The sequence below is a fragment of the Coturnix japonica genome, chromosome 8 (genome assembly GCF_001577835.2).
Source record: "Coturnix japonica isolate 7356 chromosome 8, Coturnix japonica 2.1, whole genome shotgun sequence".
NCBI classification, from domain to species: Eukaryota; Metazoa; Chordata; class Aves; order Galliformes; family Phasianidae; genus Coturnix; species Coturnix japonica.
In genome coordinates this window covers 16,772,579-16,791,804 of record NC_029523.1, presented here as the reverse complement: position 1 = coordinate 16,791,804, position 19,226 = coordinate 16,772,579, and the positions used below count along the sequence as shown (strand labels likewise).

General features: G+C 35.5%; 1 protein-coding gene across 7 annotated transcripts in view; it reads right to left on the bottom strand.

The window, feature by feature from the left end:
* Positions 1 to 19,226, bottom strand: part of ZZZ3 (zinc finger ZZ-type containing 3) — a 61,675-nt gene that overhangs the window by 26,389 nt on the left and 16,060 nt on the right. For 6 of the 7 annotated variants that reach the window (XM_032446107.1, XM_032446108.1, XM_015870247.2 and 3 more), the window contains exons 2-3: positions 12,664 to 12,820; positions 9,583 to 11,141 (exon numbers count right to left, since the gene is read on the bottom strand). In XM_032446107.1, coding sequence (XP_032301998.1) covers positions 9,583 to 11,090 — 1,508 coding nt within the window. In that variant the 5' untranslated portion in view covers positions 11,091 to 11,141; positions 12,664 to 12,820. Of the gene's footprint in view, positions 1 to 9,582; positions 11,142 to 12,663; positions 12,821 to 19,226 lie in introns of those variants that run through there. The other variant, XM_015870252.2, reaches the window with a different exon arrangement.

Genomic DNA, 19,226 nt, shown 5'->3' with positions numbered 1-19,226 from the left:
CTGGTTTTAATGAGGATTCACATGGCATAGAAGAAATGATCTTAATGAGGTAGCGTTCAATAATTAAGTCTGAATGGAAGAAGAAACTGTGATAAGTAACAAACAAAACAAAAACCCAACTACTGCTTCTTATTACAGAATTCAGGTGACTGCGGTTATCACTGATGAAAAGTTCAAAGGCTCAAACATGATCCCTCTGGTCTACATGGAAATACATAAAATGCTACAATGTCAGAATCAATCAAAAGCCTTTCACATGATGCTGATCTGCCATAACACAGCACTACTATAAAATACTTCAGGAGGGAAGGGGGTTTTGAGTAAATACAGTTCCCAGTACTTTTTCTATACGCCTGCTAAAGAAATGTATTTACTTCAAAGCTACTCAATCTTCTACATTTGTTTTTTAATGAGTGGTTATTTTCTAAAGCACTGAAATAGGAGTGTGGGTTTCTTACATGAATATCAGAACTGTTTAAATGAGGGAAAATGTGCATCTTGGGTCTTATTTTCCAAGGAAAACACTGACTGTAATTAACATTTTCCATATACAGGTACATCATATTTGCTAAGTACTGAACCATCCTTTGAAATTCCAACGCAAGTTTTTAACCAACTGTGTAACACTGCACAAGTCCTTTACCATTTCAAATCACGACTGTTTTCATATGTTTGTGCAGGCTTTTAGTTCTGTGATCCCACACAACCACAACGGAGCCAAGCATTTCTCTGCAAAAATACTACGTGAAATAACACAGTCAGCATTTGCTTGAAGCCTGTCTGTTCTGACACAACATTTTTACCACGTTACCAAAAAACACAGTGTGTGCTCATAATTTCCATGACACTTCCAAACAACAACAAAAAAGTTGCTAACGAGGGAGTTCTATTTCAAGTATCTTTATCCAAATAAATTTACACATTAACTCAGTATGCTACAGTGCACTATCTGCTGAGTTTTCATCATGAAATAATGGAACATAATCTGAAGGCATTTTCTCATCTTTAAAGTGGAGACAGATGTATTAAATCCATTTTCCCTTCATGAAAATAAATGGAACTTATAGAATGAAATCACCTCAATTCCAAGTTTTAGTCCCTACTCCCAGCATTAACTATTTTATTTTCTTCAACATTTGAAGAAAAATAACATAACACCCTCCAATGATACAATAAATATTCTCACATTTGCTTATCCTTTTAAACAGATGTAACTTTGACCACCCCAGTTTCACAGCATTCACAGGCTACCTTACAGTCATAGAGGCGAACACTTATTGCTTACCACTTCTTTCTAGTACAATCAGTTGCAGATTTTAAACACTTCATATGTTATCACAAAGTTACCTCCTGACTGTTTAAATATATTTATCACTGTTAGACTATTATTGCAAACATTGAAATTTGTATTTTCAAGAACTATCAATTATCTATCATTCATTGGGAGGCTTTGAGTAAGTCTTTGTTTTAGTGCCATCTACTGGCACCCTAGCAAAATACACATTAACATGTTCTATTCAGTTGATCACTTTGAATTGTGGCAGTATCAGCAGTTCAGAAAAAAATCCTTATCAGAAGCTAAACTAAGAAAGGATTGGTATATTAACCAGGTTGCATTAGAGGAGTGAAGACTAATGCAGAAAAAGCAAGTGTACTCTAGTATTAGTCTAAGTTCTTGAAAATAAATTTAGAATCTCCAATTTAGCCCAAGGCAGCTTCCTGGAAAAAATTCTAGTCAGATCAAACAGAATCTTCTCTTAAAAAAAAGAATAAATTATGGTTTTGTTGTTTGATTTTTAGTCCAAAAACAGCAGACGAAGCCCCCAGCTTTTAAGCTTCGTCTGAAAATCTTTGCCAAGAGACTGATGAAGAGCGGCCCTTTTCTGTCAGCCCTTCAGAAACAGAAAAGCACATCATCAATGCAGGCATATATCGACTCCTGTCAGGACAAAAGCACCTTTACCTGAAGAAAGCAGCACATAGAATATTTTTCCTTAATAGTGCTAAGATGCTATGACTATGGTAACTGACTTATGGCCAACTTTGCAATCCACAATGAATTTTTTCTTCTTCTACAACTTGATCTCTTTATATATACAGTAATTTATGGTACTTTCTATATCCATAAATATATATAAATAAATATAAATATATATAAAAATAAATTTCTATTTCAGGGCACTTAAAAGTCTTTATAACTAAATAATTAACCCAGACCTCCATTTTATGTAAGAAACAACAACAATGCGTACACACACAAAGCCAGTTCTCCATGATTACCCTGCTGGTAACAATAAAAATGCTATTTTTGAATGCCAGGATGAAGCTGTAATAAGCACTCAATTAAAGCAATATACAGTCAAGAAATATGACAGAAATAATTCTTTTTAAAGGGAGACTTAAAAAACAAGTAAACAACAACAAATACACAACAAAACACAACACCATCACTAAACCAAAAATCCTTACTGCAGCATTTTACCTGGATGCTAAAGCAACATCATTCCAACCCTAATTCAAAGGCAGCCCAAGGAAACAGTTCCATGCTTCTAACTTCCTGCCTTCCTATTTTAAGCATTTGAACAATATTTTGTTGGTTCTGAACCTGTGATGCACCTTTCTTTCTGAAGACTTTATCTTTGGCTCAGAAATAGAACATCCACACCTATGTATTTCTGCAGGCTTTGTTCTTGTCAAGAGCTGCCCACCACACTCAACAGTACTTAGTATTAGCCACACCAAACCATCCTTAGTAAACAACTGCATTTCCAGCTAGTTTTCAAACTTTTTAGTAGCATTTATATCTCTGCATCTCTGAACAAATGTGTAAATTATTGCAATCTTGTCAATATGAAAGCTTAAAACATCAACCATTAGCTCTCCCGAAGTTAACACATAAATACAGCCTGCTGATCCTCCTGTAACATCAAAGTATTTGCCTGTGTCACGAAAATGGGAAAGATGATGTAGGTCTCTCTCATTCCTCTGTTTTCAAGGCTTGGAGCGGCATGCAGAAACTTCAGAAGAACTGGTTTTCTCACAAGAGGCACAAAAAGGAATACCAACAGCACACCCCCAACTATTGCTTCTTCCTTCTCATCTCTAATGAAAACAGTTCCAATTCCTTCAGCGAGAGAAAACGCCACTTTGATTTCTTCATTATCTCCCCTTGAATATTCTTCTCTTAAAAGATAGTGGGAAAGCAGCCAGGGGGCTTTCTAACAGAGACAGAATGTGAGCATCCCACGTTACCACAAGACTCACCCAGCTGAACAGAAACCCCACCTCATTAAAAAAATCAGAGAAAGCTGACAGTACTTATTACTGAACTCATTCAACTCATTCTGTGTCAAGATGAAGGTTTTCACTAAAATATGACAAAAAAAACCTCAAAACATTTAGGTGCATGTTCTTGCTGTAGGAACAAAATGTACATTTTTGGATAAAGGAGGAAAGAGAAGGATGAAAGAATAAAGTTCAACATCCTTTTTATTAACATCCACTATGAAAATAAAACCATGGACAAACACAGCTTGTGCTTGGCTTCACAAAACTCTTAAATGTCATCATATATACTTCTGCTTTTGTTAGAAGTGTTACTTCTGTATAGCCAAATACACAACCAAAATAGTGGATGTGCCAAGTCTATAAATTAATACAGGACCTGATTTGCTATGAGGATCCTGCAGTAATTTAGTGGTTTTTATGACCAGGTAGGAAAATGAATTCCTACCACTGTTCTGTATTAAAATATTAAGATGGTGGGCATTTTGTTTTTAATTTGTGCATTTTTTTCTCTTTGATTTCTGAACCATGGTGATCAAAGAAGTTTAAAATATAAACGAGTTCCTGAATGTTCTCTATCTGGCAGTTTGGAAGTGGGAGAGATCACAATTACTGTCTCTCCACTAAGGGAAAGGCAAATAAATGCAGACATACTACTCTGCACCATAGAGCTTGAGCTCTCTTCCAGGAAAAGAGACGAGAGGACTCTTGGAAGTGTAGAATGAAAAATGGAGAAAAAGAGGAACCAAATCAGAATGGAAAAGAATTCAAGGAGCAAAGGATGCATTATTTAAATGAGGAGTGCTCTGTGGTTGATAGCACTGTTCACTAGGACAGAACAGTACAGCAAGATAAATGTATTCCAAGACAGAAAAGTGAACTTGACAAATGTATTTGAGATTTAATATTTCCCAGAATAAACCTATTACTAGTGAGAAAAAAGCAGATGGAGCACAGGCCCAAGGCATTACCTCCTGCAAATTAAGAGCTCCATTATTCAGTGATTATTGGATAGTTTATGTAATTACTAAACATGTTCTGATTTTGAAAATACCCTTACTAAACCTTGCTTTGATCTTGCAATAATTTCTATCATTTACTACTTTTTCACTGATGAGTAGGTACACTATAAAAAATAATAATGCTAGCAGTAACAATTTTTAAAGAAATCAAAATCCTTACTACCTTATACTGGTGTAAAATGTGTTCAGAACTTAATTAATAGATCTTGTGCTCATTACAGTAGCATAACATGATTTAGAAATGCAATTATCTGCATTACCACTCTGCAATTGATCAGAAACTCCTATTACAAGTTTCTAATTGATTTCTCTTATTTTTCTGCTCTGCAGATGAACTAGGTGCAGCTTCAAGATCTACATTAAATGAGATTTTTACTTAAAGCCAATGTTTTTGTACTTACTGAGAATATGGATCTATCTATCAAAGGACAGAACCTGCTCCATGAGAAAAAGAAATCTACGCTTAAATTTTGCATTAGTACATAGTTTAAGGAAAATATATCACTGTGTGCCATATTGCAATGCTGTGGAGCAGACTAAGCATGAATCAAAACACATTCCAATCTAATACATACGGCATATATGCCTTTAAAAAATAAAATAATAATAATAAAATAGCCATTAACTTCTGCTATTCTTCAACACTAAATTTTTTACTTTATCAATGCTGGAAAATATTTCTCTATAAAGAAATCAGCAGAAGTTAATTTGTAAATATGTAACTGCTTTCTTCCAATATTCTCCACCTCAGTAAGGACAAGAACTGCCACTGAAAAGTAACTTGATTTTTTTATTTGCACTAATTCATTGTATTACTGAAGATCTGAAAATCTGCCAACCAATCTCCTCACAATAAAACTGCACGTATGTTGCAAAGAAAAATGGGACAAAGGTGTCTTGAAAAATAATAAGTAGGATAGTTCATTCTGCAGTACTGGTTACACGTAGCTACAAACCTCACTACAAAGGAATGTTACAGCCTTATCCACACACTAAGGTTAATCTGTACTGTGTGATAAATTTGATCTATACTCTCACATATATATCTGAACATATCTGAAAATATGGAGATAAGTACTGTTGCAATATATATATTCTTAAATAATATTTACATATGAAGACAGATATAGAGCTTTTATCATAAAATATAATCAGCGAATAGTAGTCTAATTTTTAATACTCATCCAGTTAAGAAAAAAAAAAAAGGTAGTGCAGGGATATTAGTGAAAAATGCTGCTGAAGAACTGTATTAGAGTTGCACTTCAAGGACTGGTAATTACAAATAAACAACTACCATGCCGAGATGCACCTGGCTGCCTTCTAGCAAGTGCAATGTGATGAAATTCTACAGAGAACTTCTAAAATCTGATTTGTGACCGACTGAATAAAATACAGAACTTGTAACATAGGAAAAGATGCCAGAGATGCTTCTTTTGTTTGTCACATGAGTATAATATTGGAAGTCAAACACAGCCAAACAAATAAACATTTCTGTGATTAGTCAATTAAATATCAGATCTTACTGGGATATCCAAAATTTTCCTCTCTCTCTTTCCATGGTTTCTGCAACAATAAAATCCATAGTAAGAATTCATAATAATGGGATTTTAAGAAACGTATTAAAATAATTCATTCTAATCTGATTAAAAGCTGGTACAAAGATTTTACATGTTACAAAGAAATAAAAACAAAGATAGGAGAATATTTATTCACCAAATAAGCACAAAGTACTGGCTCTTGCAACTTAATGCTCGCAGGCAAGTGTTGATGCACAATTCTTGCACTGCGTCTGTATCTACAGGCCTAAGCAATCCCTTCCCATTGTAACCAGCAATTACACGACCTTAGAAACACACCACACAATGCCTTATATGTACATGGAAACTCAATTCCTCAATCACATTTTCACCAAAAATCTTCAGTAGCTCCAGAGAAAAGTGTTGAGCAGAATTTTTTCCCCTCATACAACCCTAATGCCTGCCAAGCAATACAAACCTCCAAAAACAGTAAAGGGAGAGGAAAAAATAATTAAAAAAAAAGAACATTAAATGAAACGCAAATGCAGGACAAAGGGAAAAATATACTGAGAAGTTGATGCAAAGGTAGAAAACTAAAGTAAGCTTGTGCACTATAAGAGAGAATTATAATGGAAAAAGTGCAAAGAGATATCAGATGCTATTGATAAAAGACAATTGCAAAACACTGAGAGCAGCATATAAAATTCAGCCATTTAAAATTAAATAAAAATGTCTGAAATTATCTCAAGAGAAAACACAAGCACTTCTGAGCTAGAAAATATCAGCAAAGTTCTCAAATATTCACCAAACCATATTTTTCTGAAACAACAATTTTTCTGATTACAACAATACACAAGAATTCAAACTGGGCATGTAATAACAGCAAAATTAACATTAACAGCACTTTACAAGCCTCTAAATCAGCCTGTTAGTGTCGATATGAACATCTAACGTTACAACAAAATTTTTGTTCAGAGATCCTGGATCCTTCTTTGTAGGACGGGTATCTCCTGTCAGAGGGTTGTGGAGCACCCACCACTTCAACCTTCTCTCAGAATAGTAATATTCCATACTTTGCTTTCTGTGATTATTTTCCCTAATGTACCGCCAGTTTTCTCAAAATATGTATGAACATTGCTTAAAGATGACAACACTGAAAAAACAATAGATACTCACACAAGAGCATCACAATATACTTTTACTTGTTTTCCATGTGCAAGCTGCATCTCTAGCTGCTAGAAGTTTTGCTATATTCATGTTTAATCAATGTTACAACACTTCCTTGGAGAGTGAAAATCAGCTGTATGAATGTGTATGCAATCAAGCTATGTAATTAAATTAGAAAAAAACTGATTACTTAGTATGGAGGAAGAGCCTTTTTTTCCCCTGTATGGAAGATGTAAAGAACAATATTACTGTCTTGCAAAATCTACCTCCTGACCCTACTCAAAATGACTCTCAAAATCTCTCCCCAAATTTGCTTTCAGAAGTGAACAGAAACATAAGCAAAGAGGAAATATCATCCATGAAGTTTAATCAGAAACTAACAAGAGATAGAAAAACAAAATGGTGTACCATTTGTAGATCTAATAAGCGTAAGACCAGTACACACTTTGCTAAGCTAAAAATATTGAAGGCAAAATGAATACAGCCTTTACCTGACAGCACAGGAACACTGGAATTTATCTTGCATCTCACTAATCTAAGAAAACACTTCTGCCAACACTTTTGAGTTTAACGTTTTCAAAAATAAGCATCAAGTGAGACTGAACAGGAATTATCCAACACACCACTGAAAAACCGTAATACATAAACTAAGAGTAGCCTGTAGTGAACACTTATTTCTTGGTCTGTAAAAGTGAATACATTGCACTGTATTTTTTATTAATTCTTGGGCTATGAAGTTCCAGATAAAAGACAACTTATTTTGATGAGGCATTCAAAATTGCCAAATATAGACTTCAGATCTTTCACATCATATTATCAAGAGAAATCATTAGAACACCAGACTTACTTTCTTACAAATATAACCTCTACTCCACACTAAAAAAAAGAACTAAACAACACATTTCCATCCAAAATTTTCCAGCATTAGTAACTTTTTTTTTTTAAAGGGGAAAAAAATACCCAGCTAAGTAACACTACCTCCAAAAGCGCTTCCCTTTTGAAAAGTAAAAGCTAGATATTTTTGATCTAGAACAGACTTCTACATTCCATTTTTCTTCCAACAAAAATCAATAAAAGGTAAGATAAAAACCACAGCACTTTCTTTAGATAATAGGCATTCAGCAAGTTAGTAGCAGGGCCAAGCTGCAGGCAGTCTACATAAACATCCAACTTCAAAAGGCCCCTGACCAGCTCTCACAAACTATCTGCCAGTACGAACAACAAGGAGTCAAACTTTTAAGAGCAATCGTATATACTCAAGAGTTGACACCAGAGCACATTCCTGAATTTTCTTCATGAACAGTTTAGACATCTGTTTTATTTAATAACAAAATAACAACCCTCCCCCCACTTTTTTTTTCTTTACAGCATTTACATTTAGTTGCAGATTTTCATTTCAGAACTCTTGTGTCTTGGATGTGTTTATTTCAGAAGAAGTTAAAATCAAGGCTACATGTAAAAATCTGATCTGATCTTCATTATTCTTTTTCTAATATATACCAAATATGTGGATACGAGATGACTGTAACTTTTACTAACAAAACTAGAAAATCATTCTATACACAGATACAAGATGCACATGCATGAAGGTGCAGATCTTTCACCATTGTTTTAACGTGTCACTGTGCCTGAATCAACCAGAGCAAAATTTCATCATGAAAATAATATCCTCCCCAAACAGAAGGAACTATCGCTTATTCATTATAATTGTGCTATTTACAGAAACTAAAGCAGTAACTTTAGCTCTTAACTATGGAGCAAACTAAGTTTACCTGCACTTGGCCTTTCAGTACTCACAACAAGGAGAGGAGCAAACGTTGCAACTAAACAGCAAAACACAGAACTCAGAAGAGCGGTACAAAAATTGTTCAGTAAAATCTGGACTGATTTACTGTTTCAAGACAGTAATTTTCTATGTAAACTTTCTTCACCGAGAGAAATAAGCTTGTTTTAAGCCTGATTGTCACAGTTATCATATATTTACAATTACCACAATCCTACTTACAGACATCTACAGAAATATAAAAACAAGTCAGGGCTCTTTTCTAATAATTAGAATGTGTACAATTACATTTAAATGAAGAAAAATGCAGGTGTAACTTATTCTGGAGGAAGTTCTCGAACTGCAGCAGTTAGTAAATTCACCTTCCTTAATACAATCATGCCCTTTCCCATGAGCAAGAAAACAAGGTATCTAACCTTAAATTCTACGTACAGTAGAATGACAAATCTACAAACTGCCTGTGTTCCCCATCAGAGGCAATGATACGTAACTGAACTTTTTAATTAGAAAGAGGGTTATTAATCCTTTGGTTTTGCTTCCAGCTAGTTTTCTAGAAAAGAAATAACAGATGTGTTTCCAAAACCAATTTCTGTCCAAAGAACTCAGATAGTGAGAAATGTATAAACCACATTGCTGTACCACACTGCATATTAAATAGTTTAATTTTGTTTGAAGCAAGAAAGAAAAATGAATACTGAAGAATCTGAAAATTATAAAGCAGTTATGTTTTTCTGAAAGTACTTTAAATACTTATTATGTATTTTTATAAGACAAAAGCAGAATTCATGGTTACCATAGTTACACATACTCTTTGTTGTGTTTCAATGCCACATGATCTGACTCAAAGTAATACACATCAGGCTCTTCCTCCTCATCCTCTGCAGTGTGGCTGTTGGCACTCTCTTTGGCAGATGGTACGTATCCAGCAACAAGCCTAGCCTCCGAAACAGGCTTTCTTAGTCCATCACTCCCATTATCTGTATTACAATTTCTCTCTTTTTCATTCTGTTTAATTTCTTCAGAATTTTTGGGAGATCCATTGATATTATTAATACATACAGGTACATTCTTTTCAGTGGGACTAATATTATTTTCCTCAACCTGCCCATTTTCTCTACACGGAGAGTTATTTTTAGTAGGGCTACTTCTGGCAGGAGCAGCCCTTCGTGGTGAAGTTCTCAATGTGTATCTGTGTTCTTGAAGTTCTGAAATAGATGTCATTTGAGCTGAAACACAGTCCAGCACTGAAGAATGTGGTTCAGGTTCACCTGAGATTGATGTACTGTCACGATGAGTATTCGGGTTGTTATTGGTGTTTTCAGCACACTGTTCCTTAGAGGCACTGCTATCCCCTACTACATCTACTTCCTCCTCAGAATCCCTCAACAAAGATGACTGGGTTTCAGAAAAGGACCCAGTAGCTGGCTCATCTGCCTGATTAGCATGCTCCTCAGGCAAACAGTCACTTATTATTTTGTGGTCCTCTAACTTTACCTGTTCTTGAGAGTTTGTGCAAGGCACATAATGGTCTACAACACTGTCCTCCTTGCTGCTATTAAGCAACAAAGAAGAATGGACTAAAGAGTTTCCATTTTCTGCTACTGTTTTGTCCTTGGATATACAGGAGCCAGCACTGTTTTGCTTAGAGTTCCCATCAAACTGACAGTCATCACAGTTGAGAGAATTTGGGTCTCTCTCACCAACTCCATTGACAGTCTGATAGCCTGTGATTTCTTCAACTATTGCAGAATTATTAAATCCCTCTGCACAGATATTCACCTTTTTAACTTCCCTTTTGTCACAATCATCCAATATAAGACATCGACAAGCTCTCTTAGTCCCAGGAGAGACTGCATCATTGTCCGACACTAAGCTTTTACGCTCCAAAGATTCCTTATCTGTTTTAGTAGGCAAGTCTTCTTCTGAACTGTTGGGTGCCTCTGAACGTAGACAGCGTTTAATTCTTTTCAAAACTGGTGACACAGGTTCTCCTTGTCTTTTCTCACAATTTTCCACAGTCTGTTTATCAACATTGTCTTTTTCTGAAGTAGAGAGTCCTCTCTTTCTAGGGCTCACCCACGATTCCCGAGCACTCTGTTGTTTCAAATCAGTAGTTCTTCCACCATTGCTTCCCTTCTGAGTTTGCACAGAATCTGGCCTCTTCTTTGGTGACCTTGACCGTACTTGAGGATGGGGTGAAACGTCCTCTGGATGAGCAATACTACGATTTCTTAATGTTCGACCACAAAAGTTTTCATCCAAGCCATTTAAACCTACTGTTGATCTTGTAACACGAGTAGATCGAGAAGCAGCCATACTATGGCAAGTCCCTAACGTATGTTCATCGTGATCCACTCATTAGGAAACCTTAAAAAGAAAAAAAAAATTACAAAGAACATCTACAGACAAAGCAGTTCTGAAGAATATCTCATCACATCTATCTAGTGTCAATATAAACATGGCTATGCAATGCACTGATACCCCTATGCCAAGAAACCGAACCTGTAAAATACTAGTTACGTTCACTGATGTCAGAATCAGAATCATAAAATCATTCATTGGTTGGCAGGGACTTTAAGAAGCAATGAAGTCGAACCTCCTGCTCAAATAAAATTCAAATGAGGTTACATAACACTTTATCCAGCTGGGTATTGAAAACCACTGAGTACAGATATTCCATGGCTTCTCTGGCTAACCTGTGCCAGAGTATGTCCTTCAAAGAAAGTACTTTTTCCTCACATACAGGTCAGGCCTCCTCTGTTTCAATTTATGATCACTGTCTCCAGTTTTTCCTTCATTTACATCAATAAAAAGCCTGGCTATACTCTCAGTAATTTCCTCAGAGGTACCAAAATGCCATCTACTGAGCCATCTCCATTTTCAAACTTTTCATGCAATTGATTGGATGAATCATTACCTACATTAAAGTAAATTCAATCTCAACACTAAATTTAAAACAAACTGTTTGAGAGTGTATGTACTTGAGCCTTCTGGGTGAAAAGTGGGAGTACTCAATTTGCCCAAACTCAAAATAACATTCTTCATAAGCATCAGTTCAGTCTTATACCTCTTCTGTTCACTTCATCTTTAAAAAGTCAACGTGTCAAACAGCACTTCACCACGAGTCTGTCATAAAATACATGATCATGACTAGATTCACATTTGTGCTTAATGGTACTGCTTTCCTTCTCCATATAGCCAAATCCCAGATTTCAGAAACCTGCTCAACTGCCATATGATGTGAAAAGTTAAAATTTTAAGTACAGAATCAACCTTTTCCATGTTTTTTGGAAGGCTGAAATGACAAGTGGAGGAAACCTGTTTCATGAAGTTATTTACATCTTCAGCAAGAAGAGACATGATAGTACAAATTCTCAAAATTCTACTACTTAGTGTCACAAAATCTTAGAGCAGAAAAGAGAGAGTGGGACAAGAAGGGTACACCTCTTAAGCAATTAACTTTGACATTTAACTAACAATGCTATCTGCTTCAGCGTTCCTATTGTGTCTACAATGGTGATTCATACTTATTCTCTACATGCATAAATTTGTCCTTATATACTCCCTTTTAACAACTTCTAGAAAGCTCAATGCTTTCTAGAGTGCATTCTCATTTGTGGATAAACACAAACATGAAAGAGAAGGTCATTTAGATACTCCACCTACACTGCCCTACCAGTATACTTGAGGATTAGTAACTGATGTTAGAAATGGATACCAATATAGTTTAATGAATAACATGTCAATGTACATTTTGGCAAGTACTTACTGCCAAACTTGCATATTATTTCTGACAAGACCAAAATATTAACTGTTTTGCCATTATTACTTTCTAAAAAAATAAACCTTATGGAACACTTTGTTACTTAAAACAAAACACACATCTTACCATTGCAGAACTAGAAGTAGTATAAACTTCCGATGTTTCACACAGCAGACTCTCACTGCGCCACCCCAGTAATATCACACACCATTGCCGACATCCACGATGTAATCCAAGTGTCTTTTTACAAGTTTACGCCATCACATTAGCAAGATTTTGAAAACTGTTGAGAAAAGGACATCAATAAAACATGTAAATTACTTTATTTAAATTAAGAAAACGATGCCACGGTACTTAAATAGAGAGTAAGAACTCATTTTTAAAGAAGCAATTACCAGCTTTAAGAGTGCCCCACATACAGAAGAGTATGTAATAAAGTAATTAAGAATGTGAAATGCTAATTCAAGTTTCAAATGTAAAATAACTTTTCTGGATTAAGTGACTCAGTACAGCTCATCAAAGATGTGAAAGAAAGAATTCACAACAGAGCCCCATGTTAGCGTGTTCAAACCTCAAAGCATGCTTTGAGAGACACAGGAAAGCAAGCAGTAAAAAAATACAGTTTATTATAACAAATTCTGAATATTTAGTCAAATGTAACTAGACACACAGTGAAAAATAATTATTTCTAATGAGGAAAAAAAAACAAAACTGGAATCACATTTAAGAAAATCTAGTACTCTGGAGATGCTATAGCTCACTACAGAACAGAGATTAATGAATTTTTTCTTCATATTCCACTGACCTCATAAAAGTAAACTTCCTTTCACACACTGCAGAAACTTCATGGTGAAAAACACAAGCTGACAAGCAGTTCCACAATTTTCTTTCTACACTACTACTACATTTGGATGATAAATGTACAAAGCTTTGTGAAATGGACTTGTTTACTTTGTGCCTAATTATCATTTCTATAGGTCAGAGTATAAAATGAATTCTCTATTAAGTTGACAATTCAAAACATAAATTCGTCAAAGGAAGTGCAGAAGAGTATCTATTTGTATATACAAATAAAAATGAGTATCTATTTGTATATACAGAATTGTTTCTAGTTACTGAGAAATTAAGTAATGGAAGATACTTCTACAGAGATATTACATAAGTGTCACCAATTCTTCTATCCGGATAACTAAATAAAATGAGATTTCAATTATTCAGTTGAACTTCTGAATTTAACAAACAGTAAGGAACTGTCAAACCAAAAAACGAATAAAGAATGGAGAAACAAGAAAGAAGGAAAAATATTTAAAAACACAATAGACAAATTACTGAAAGGAATGAGCAAAAAGAAACAGTTGCCACCTACCCATAGAAGGAACACATTCAGAACAAGGCTTTCCTACAGATCCCTTTAAGTGACTGGAAAGACACCTTAGTACCAAAGTGCAGACAGGTTTTGGCAGACTTTCATAGAAAACAATTATAATCCCCAAACAAAAATCCCACAGCTCACTGAGTTTGGTAAAATACAAAATACAGGAATAGCATGAGACAACATACAAGTGTTGAGTCAAACAGAAGAAGGCCTAATCTCAAAAAATGTAATTACTTTATCAGCCCATAGAGAACATTTGTATAAGCTGTTTCAGGAATGGCTGAACAAGCAATGCCAGGCTTTCCACACATCTGTATACTTCATAACCCCTCCAATTTACTTTTCTCTAACACAACCCTATTTTACTCACTGCAGGAAGGAAACCATCCCTGCTGTGTCCCGTTGCCTTGAGGAAGAAAAGAGGATTTTTCAAACAGCAAAAAGAACCCAAATATCACATGAAGAGAAACCGAGGTGGGGAACAAAATAGGTTTTACTCTTTTGGGATTTCTTTTTTTTTTAATCTGCTACTGGCGGCAGGAAGTAAAACTTTAAACAGGCAAAGTAGACTGAAATGGCTACAACTTAATTACTTTATATAAATATTGGAATAAAAACTCAAAAAACTGAGAATCAGCTAAGAAACAACACAGACTGGTATGTGCAGCCTACTATGATGAACAATTGAGAAATCACAGATGAACGTGGAATATCATGAAGATGGAGACAAGGCTTTAAAGTAAGAAAAAGACTGAATTTGTCCCTTACTGGGAAGAATGGGTAAAAGTCAGACAGCAAGTGTTGCTGCTGAAACATCACAAGGAATGGTCATACATTCATCAGTGCAGCACTCGGACACAGTGAGACTCTAATTTGCTTACAGAAATTAATATACAATGTACAATTAACGATTTGATAAGAACACAGGCTGGCACTTCTGGATATGTGTTTTGATATTTGAGAACCTCTAAAGTGTTACATAGATTTATGTGGACTCAACTGATACAAGTCCTAGTTAGACTATTATTATTTAAATTAACCAGAATCCTACTTAGTAAAGGTGCGAGCTGTGTGTATGAAAGCCTCCAGCAACAGAGGACACAAATTTACACACAGATGGAGATTGACAGCCGAGGAAAGCAGAATGAAGAAACTTCTTCCTAAATACGTAGAATAAACCATTTCTTAACTGGGTTGTACGAGCACTTGGAATGTGGGATCCTAGGACAAGTCAGTAGTTTAAAGGAATCCCAAGAACTAAGAAACACACACAGTTAAATTATATTATATTATATCAATATTAATGAAAAGAGGTTGATATGAAAAAATACGGGCTACATAAGCAAACAGGCCCAAAAAGGAGCAAAGCAACCTAAGCTTCTATTATTGTGTGGTAGCGCTTTATATATCCGGACACATTAACATTACACACAGTATCTTAAAAAACAAAAAACTAAACAACTCATCCCTGGGTGGTAGAGCAAAACAAAAAGCTGCAACAGTTGCACAACCGTAACACTGCGTGCATGGTGATAACGACCAAAGACGTTTTCAAGTGCTTGGATATTACAACGGTGAATTCCTGCTGGCAGTAGGGCTCCATGTCCCACACTGCAGTAAATTCCAAAATGACTTCAGAAACCAAATCCATTATTTGTATTTCTTGTTTACAAGAACAAACATGACACACATATAATCACCCTCTCCTGTTTCAGTTTCCTTCTGTTCCAGATTTGTGAGATCTTGCTTTCCTCTGCCTTAAAGGAAGATGGCAGAATTTTCTATTTCAGTTCTAACACTCTTTGATCACATTTCTTTCTGTCATAAGAACTTGGGAGTCCTTAATGTATATAATTGTATATAATGTCTACTTCCCTAATTTTGAAATGCTACTTCCACTGACCTGGTATTTTTCTAGCCTGGTGCTATGGTGTACAGAACTATTGAAATAACTGACTTTTACACAGGAGTGAAGAAAAGTCTGCCATATTTCTCAACCTATAAAAGTCTCATTTACCCAGAATCTCTCATTAATCACTCTGGATTCAATGGCCGCTATTCACATGTTAGGACAGAGCAATACACCAAGAACTTCCCACTGGTGTATTGCAGTGACGATATGAAACCGGCTGCCAGAAGTGGCCTTTTGCAAATCTCATTCCTAAGTCTTCTGTCAAGATAGAAAACAGAATTGACAAAAACTGAGTTTAATCTGACCAAGCATGTGTAACTCAGTCTTAAAGTGGTTAAAAAAGCATAACATTTATCACGAATATCCTTTCTGCGAATACAGTCAATTACATGCACATCAGAAACTGTTAACCAGTTTCTGTACCCATGCATTACAGATGCACACAATCTCTAACCGCTGGTAGCAGGGCTCAGTATTTGTTAGTGGGAGGAGTGCTGTTACATCTCATGATTTTACATTTTTTCACAGAAAATTACATGAAAGGCATCCTGAATAGGCTTTTGTGTTCTCACTGGCTACATGTCCCCCATGATTACACCACTTGCTTTCTTCTCATCATCTACACATTCCAAAACACCCAAAACACAGATTCAGAGACAGAAAAAGCAAACAGACTATAAGTTTTAAGCTTGCATAGCACAGCTGAGAGCCAGTGCATCTCAGAAGTAAAGAATACTGAAGGATCATCTCAGCCAATAAATACAATATGGTATTGTATTTATTTACATTGTATTTATTGTTGGGGCACCTTTGTGCTATAAAACAGCAATTCTTACATCCTCTGTAGAGCAGCAGCATGTTATTTAGAACATTTTTTAAAATGAAAAGTTTATTGTATCAAATGAAAAACACAGGAGCTATTCATCTAAATAGATTCTAATCACTTACAGAAGTATTTACCCAAGACTAGAAACATCTTTGAACAGAAGAGAACATTCAATGACCTCAGATTATCAGGACTTCAGTTTCTCTTCAAAAATAAAGCTTTTCACCTCCTAGCAAAGCGGTATTATCAAATTAGGGATGAATTCTATTTAACAACTTACATTCACCAGTCTATCAAAACTAAGTACGCCAGCATCTCTTCCCACACATAACTGCATTAGCAAGACATTAGTTTTCAGAAGAACTCATTATATATTTCTGATTTACACTGTATCAAACACAAGCAATATTTTTAAACTACAGAAACAATCTACACAGATAATATATAACAATAAGATGCATAAAGCAATATTGTAAGTCTAAAAGAAGTAAAAATAAATAACTATCATGAGGCCCCACAGTCTGGAATTATCCTCAGATTTCAACCACCTCTGACACAAAGTTACATTATATATGGTCAAATATCATTGTCAGAATAGGCCTACTTGTAGTTACTCATACCCCATAACAGGACAGCAAGACGAAATAAAGAAAAAGGAAAAACTTAGAAGTGTAAAAAAACATCAAGCTTGTATCACCTCAAACCAGCAGGGGTGGGTCTTACCAAAAACACCCTAAACTGGGAATCAACTAGTGTAGTGAATAGATGAACAGGCTCATTTTCTTTCTCAGAATAGAAGGGTTCACCGGGACAGACAATCCTATTCTTAGACAAGACTGGAATCAATAGGAAGAGTCTGACCGAAAAAAAACATATGCAGTTATTTCTGAAAGCAAACTGGATCGAGGAAAAGTAAGCTGAATCCAGTACTTAAATTACAGAATGCGTGAAAAACAAGCAAGAGCTTAACCTCCTCTTCTCTACCACATAAGCAGCTTTTTTATTTGCACTGTTTTACATTGAACCTTCTTGTTTTAAACCACAAAATAAAGAGAAAGGTCAAAACCGCAAGTTATATGTGAATGACTAGCAATGCCCATCTGTCCTTTGTAATTCTTCCAGTCTGCAGTACTTTATCTAAAGGCTGTTACCCGCATTAGGGAGGACAGATACGACAAAGGCGTAATCCCTTTCCTAGGCAAATTCCAAGATAAGGTTGCTAATTTATATAAAAGCAAGTATAAATTATGCAGGTGTAACTACACAGCAGAACTCGAGAAAAGAAAGCACTCTATCAGATATCTTCTCCTTATAGACAAGCCCTGAGAAGCTTTCAGTTTCTTGTACTTTGGCCAAATTAGATTTCGAGCTGAAATCACACACTGAGGCTTCTGCCTTGGAATGCTATTCCCACCCTGCTGCCTTTCACCTCAATTTTCAGTCAAAATAATTAGTCATTTCTGTGCAGAAACAAACACAAAAACAACCCTGCTACTGGTTAAGAGACTGCTGACCTTTTGCTATAGGAATTCGTCTACCTCCATGCTTGGTGGAATTGGGAAGAGAGCAAGTTAAGGGGAATGTTAAATGGACACAGAAGGAGAGCAGTTAGATCAGCAAAGCAAGTGGATATTAATAACTAGGAGAGAGAGAGGCTGGAAATCACCAAGAACTTAAAGAAGACAGAAAGCTTCAACAGGGTGGGAGAGAAACCAGAACTGGGAGTAACTATAGGCAGACAAGGAGCTCACCCACTTAGAGCTCCACACGCACCAGCTCAGCACGTCACCCCGAGGATTGGCCACATACATTTGTGACAACTCTGTCAACACAAATATTTGTAGAATTGTATCATGAAACACATCTAACAACAGCTCAAAGATGAAAGTATCAGCTTCTCTTCTAGCTTCTCAGATGTGTCTAGATGATAAAATGGAAAGACGTGAGCTCTGAAAGGTGCTACCAAAGCCATAGGAACAATAAACTAGATTCCACACTAACACACCTACGACTGCTTCATCTTCATTTACGGTAAAAAAGTTCAACTACTATGAAGTCATTTAATGCAAGTTTGCAAATTAATAAAAAAAAAAATGCATTCAGCATGATTAAAGACAGTAGCCTTAACTAAACATTCTTACTTTATTGATTGGTAAGTTCAGTAACTTTTATATAATACAATTAACTTCTCTAGGAAATAAAAACCAGACTACAAAATTAATTTCAGTGTAGTGTAAAGAAAATCATATACTTAACCACGTTTCTTGGTTATCACCGAATATCCTTCCCACTCCATCTATCTGTTTCATGGTACCATCCCAATGAAACTCTCACTGCTTTTCTTGTGAAACCTTTCAGCTGCTACATAAATTTGCTGTTACCCAAAGGAGACCAGCTGTGCGATTAATATCTCAGATGTAATAAATTAAAAAGGTTCTTGGAAAGCAGCACATTAAGAAAAATCAGTAACAGTAATTTGGTTATAACAACCTTTTATCAAAATATTATTCTAGTAGAATAGACTCCAACAGCACTTAATTTCTTAACCACATACTTATAAGCAAGAAAAATGTGTT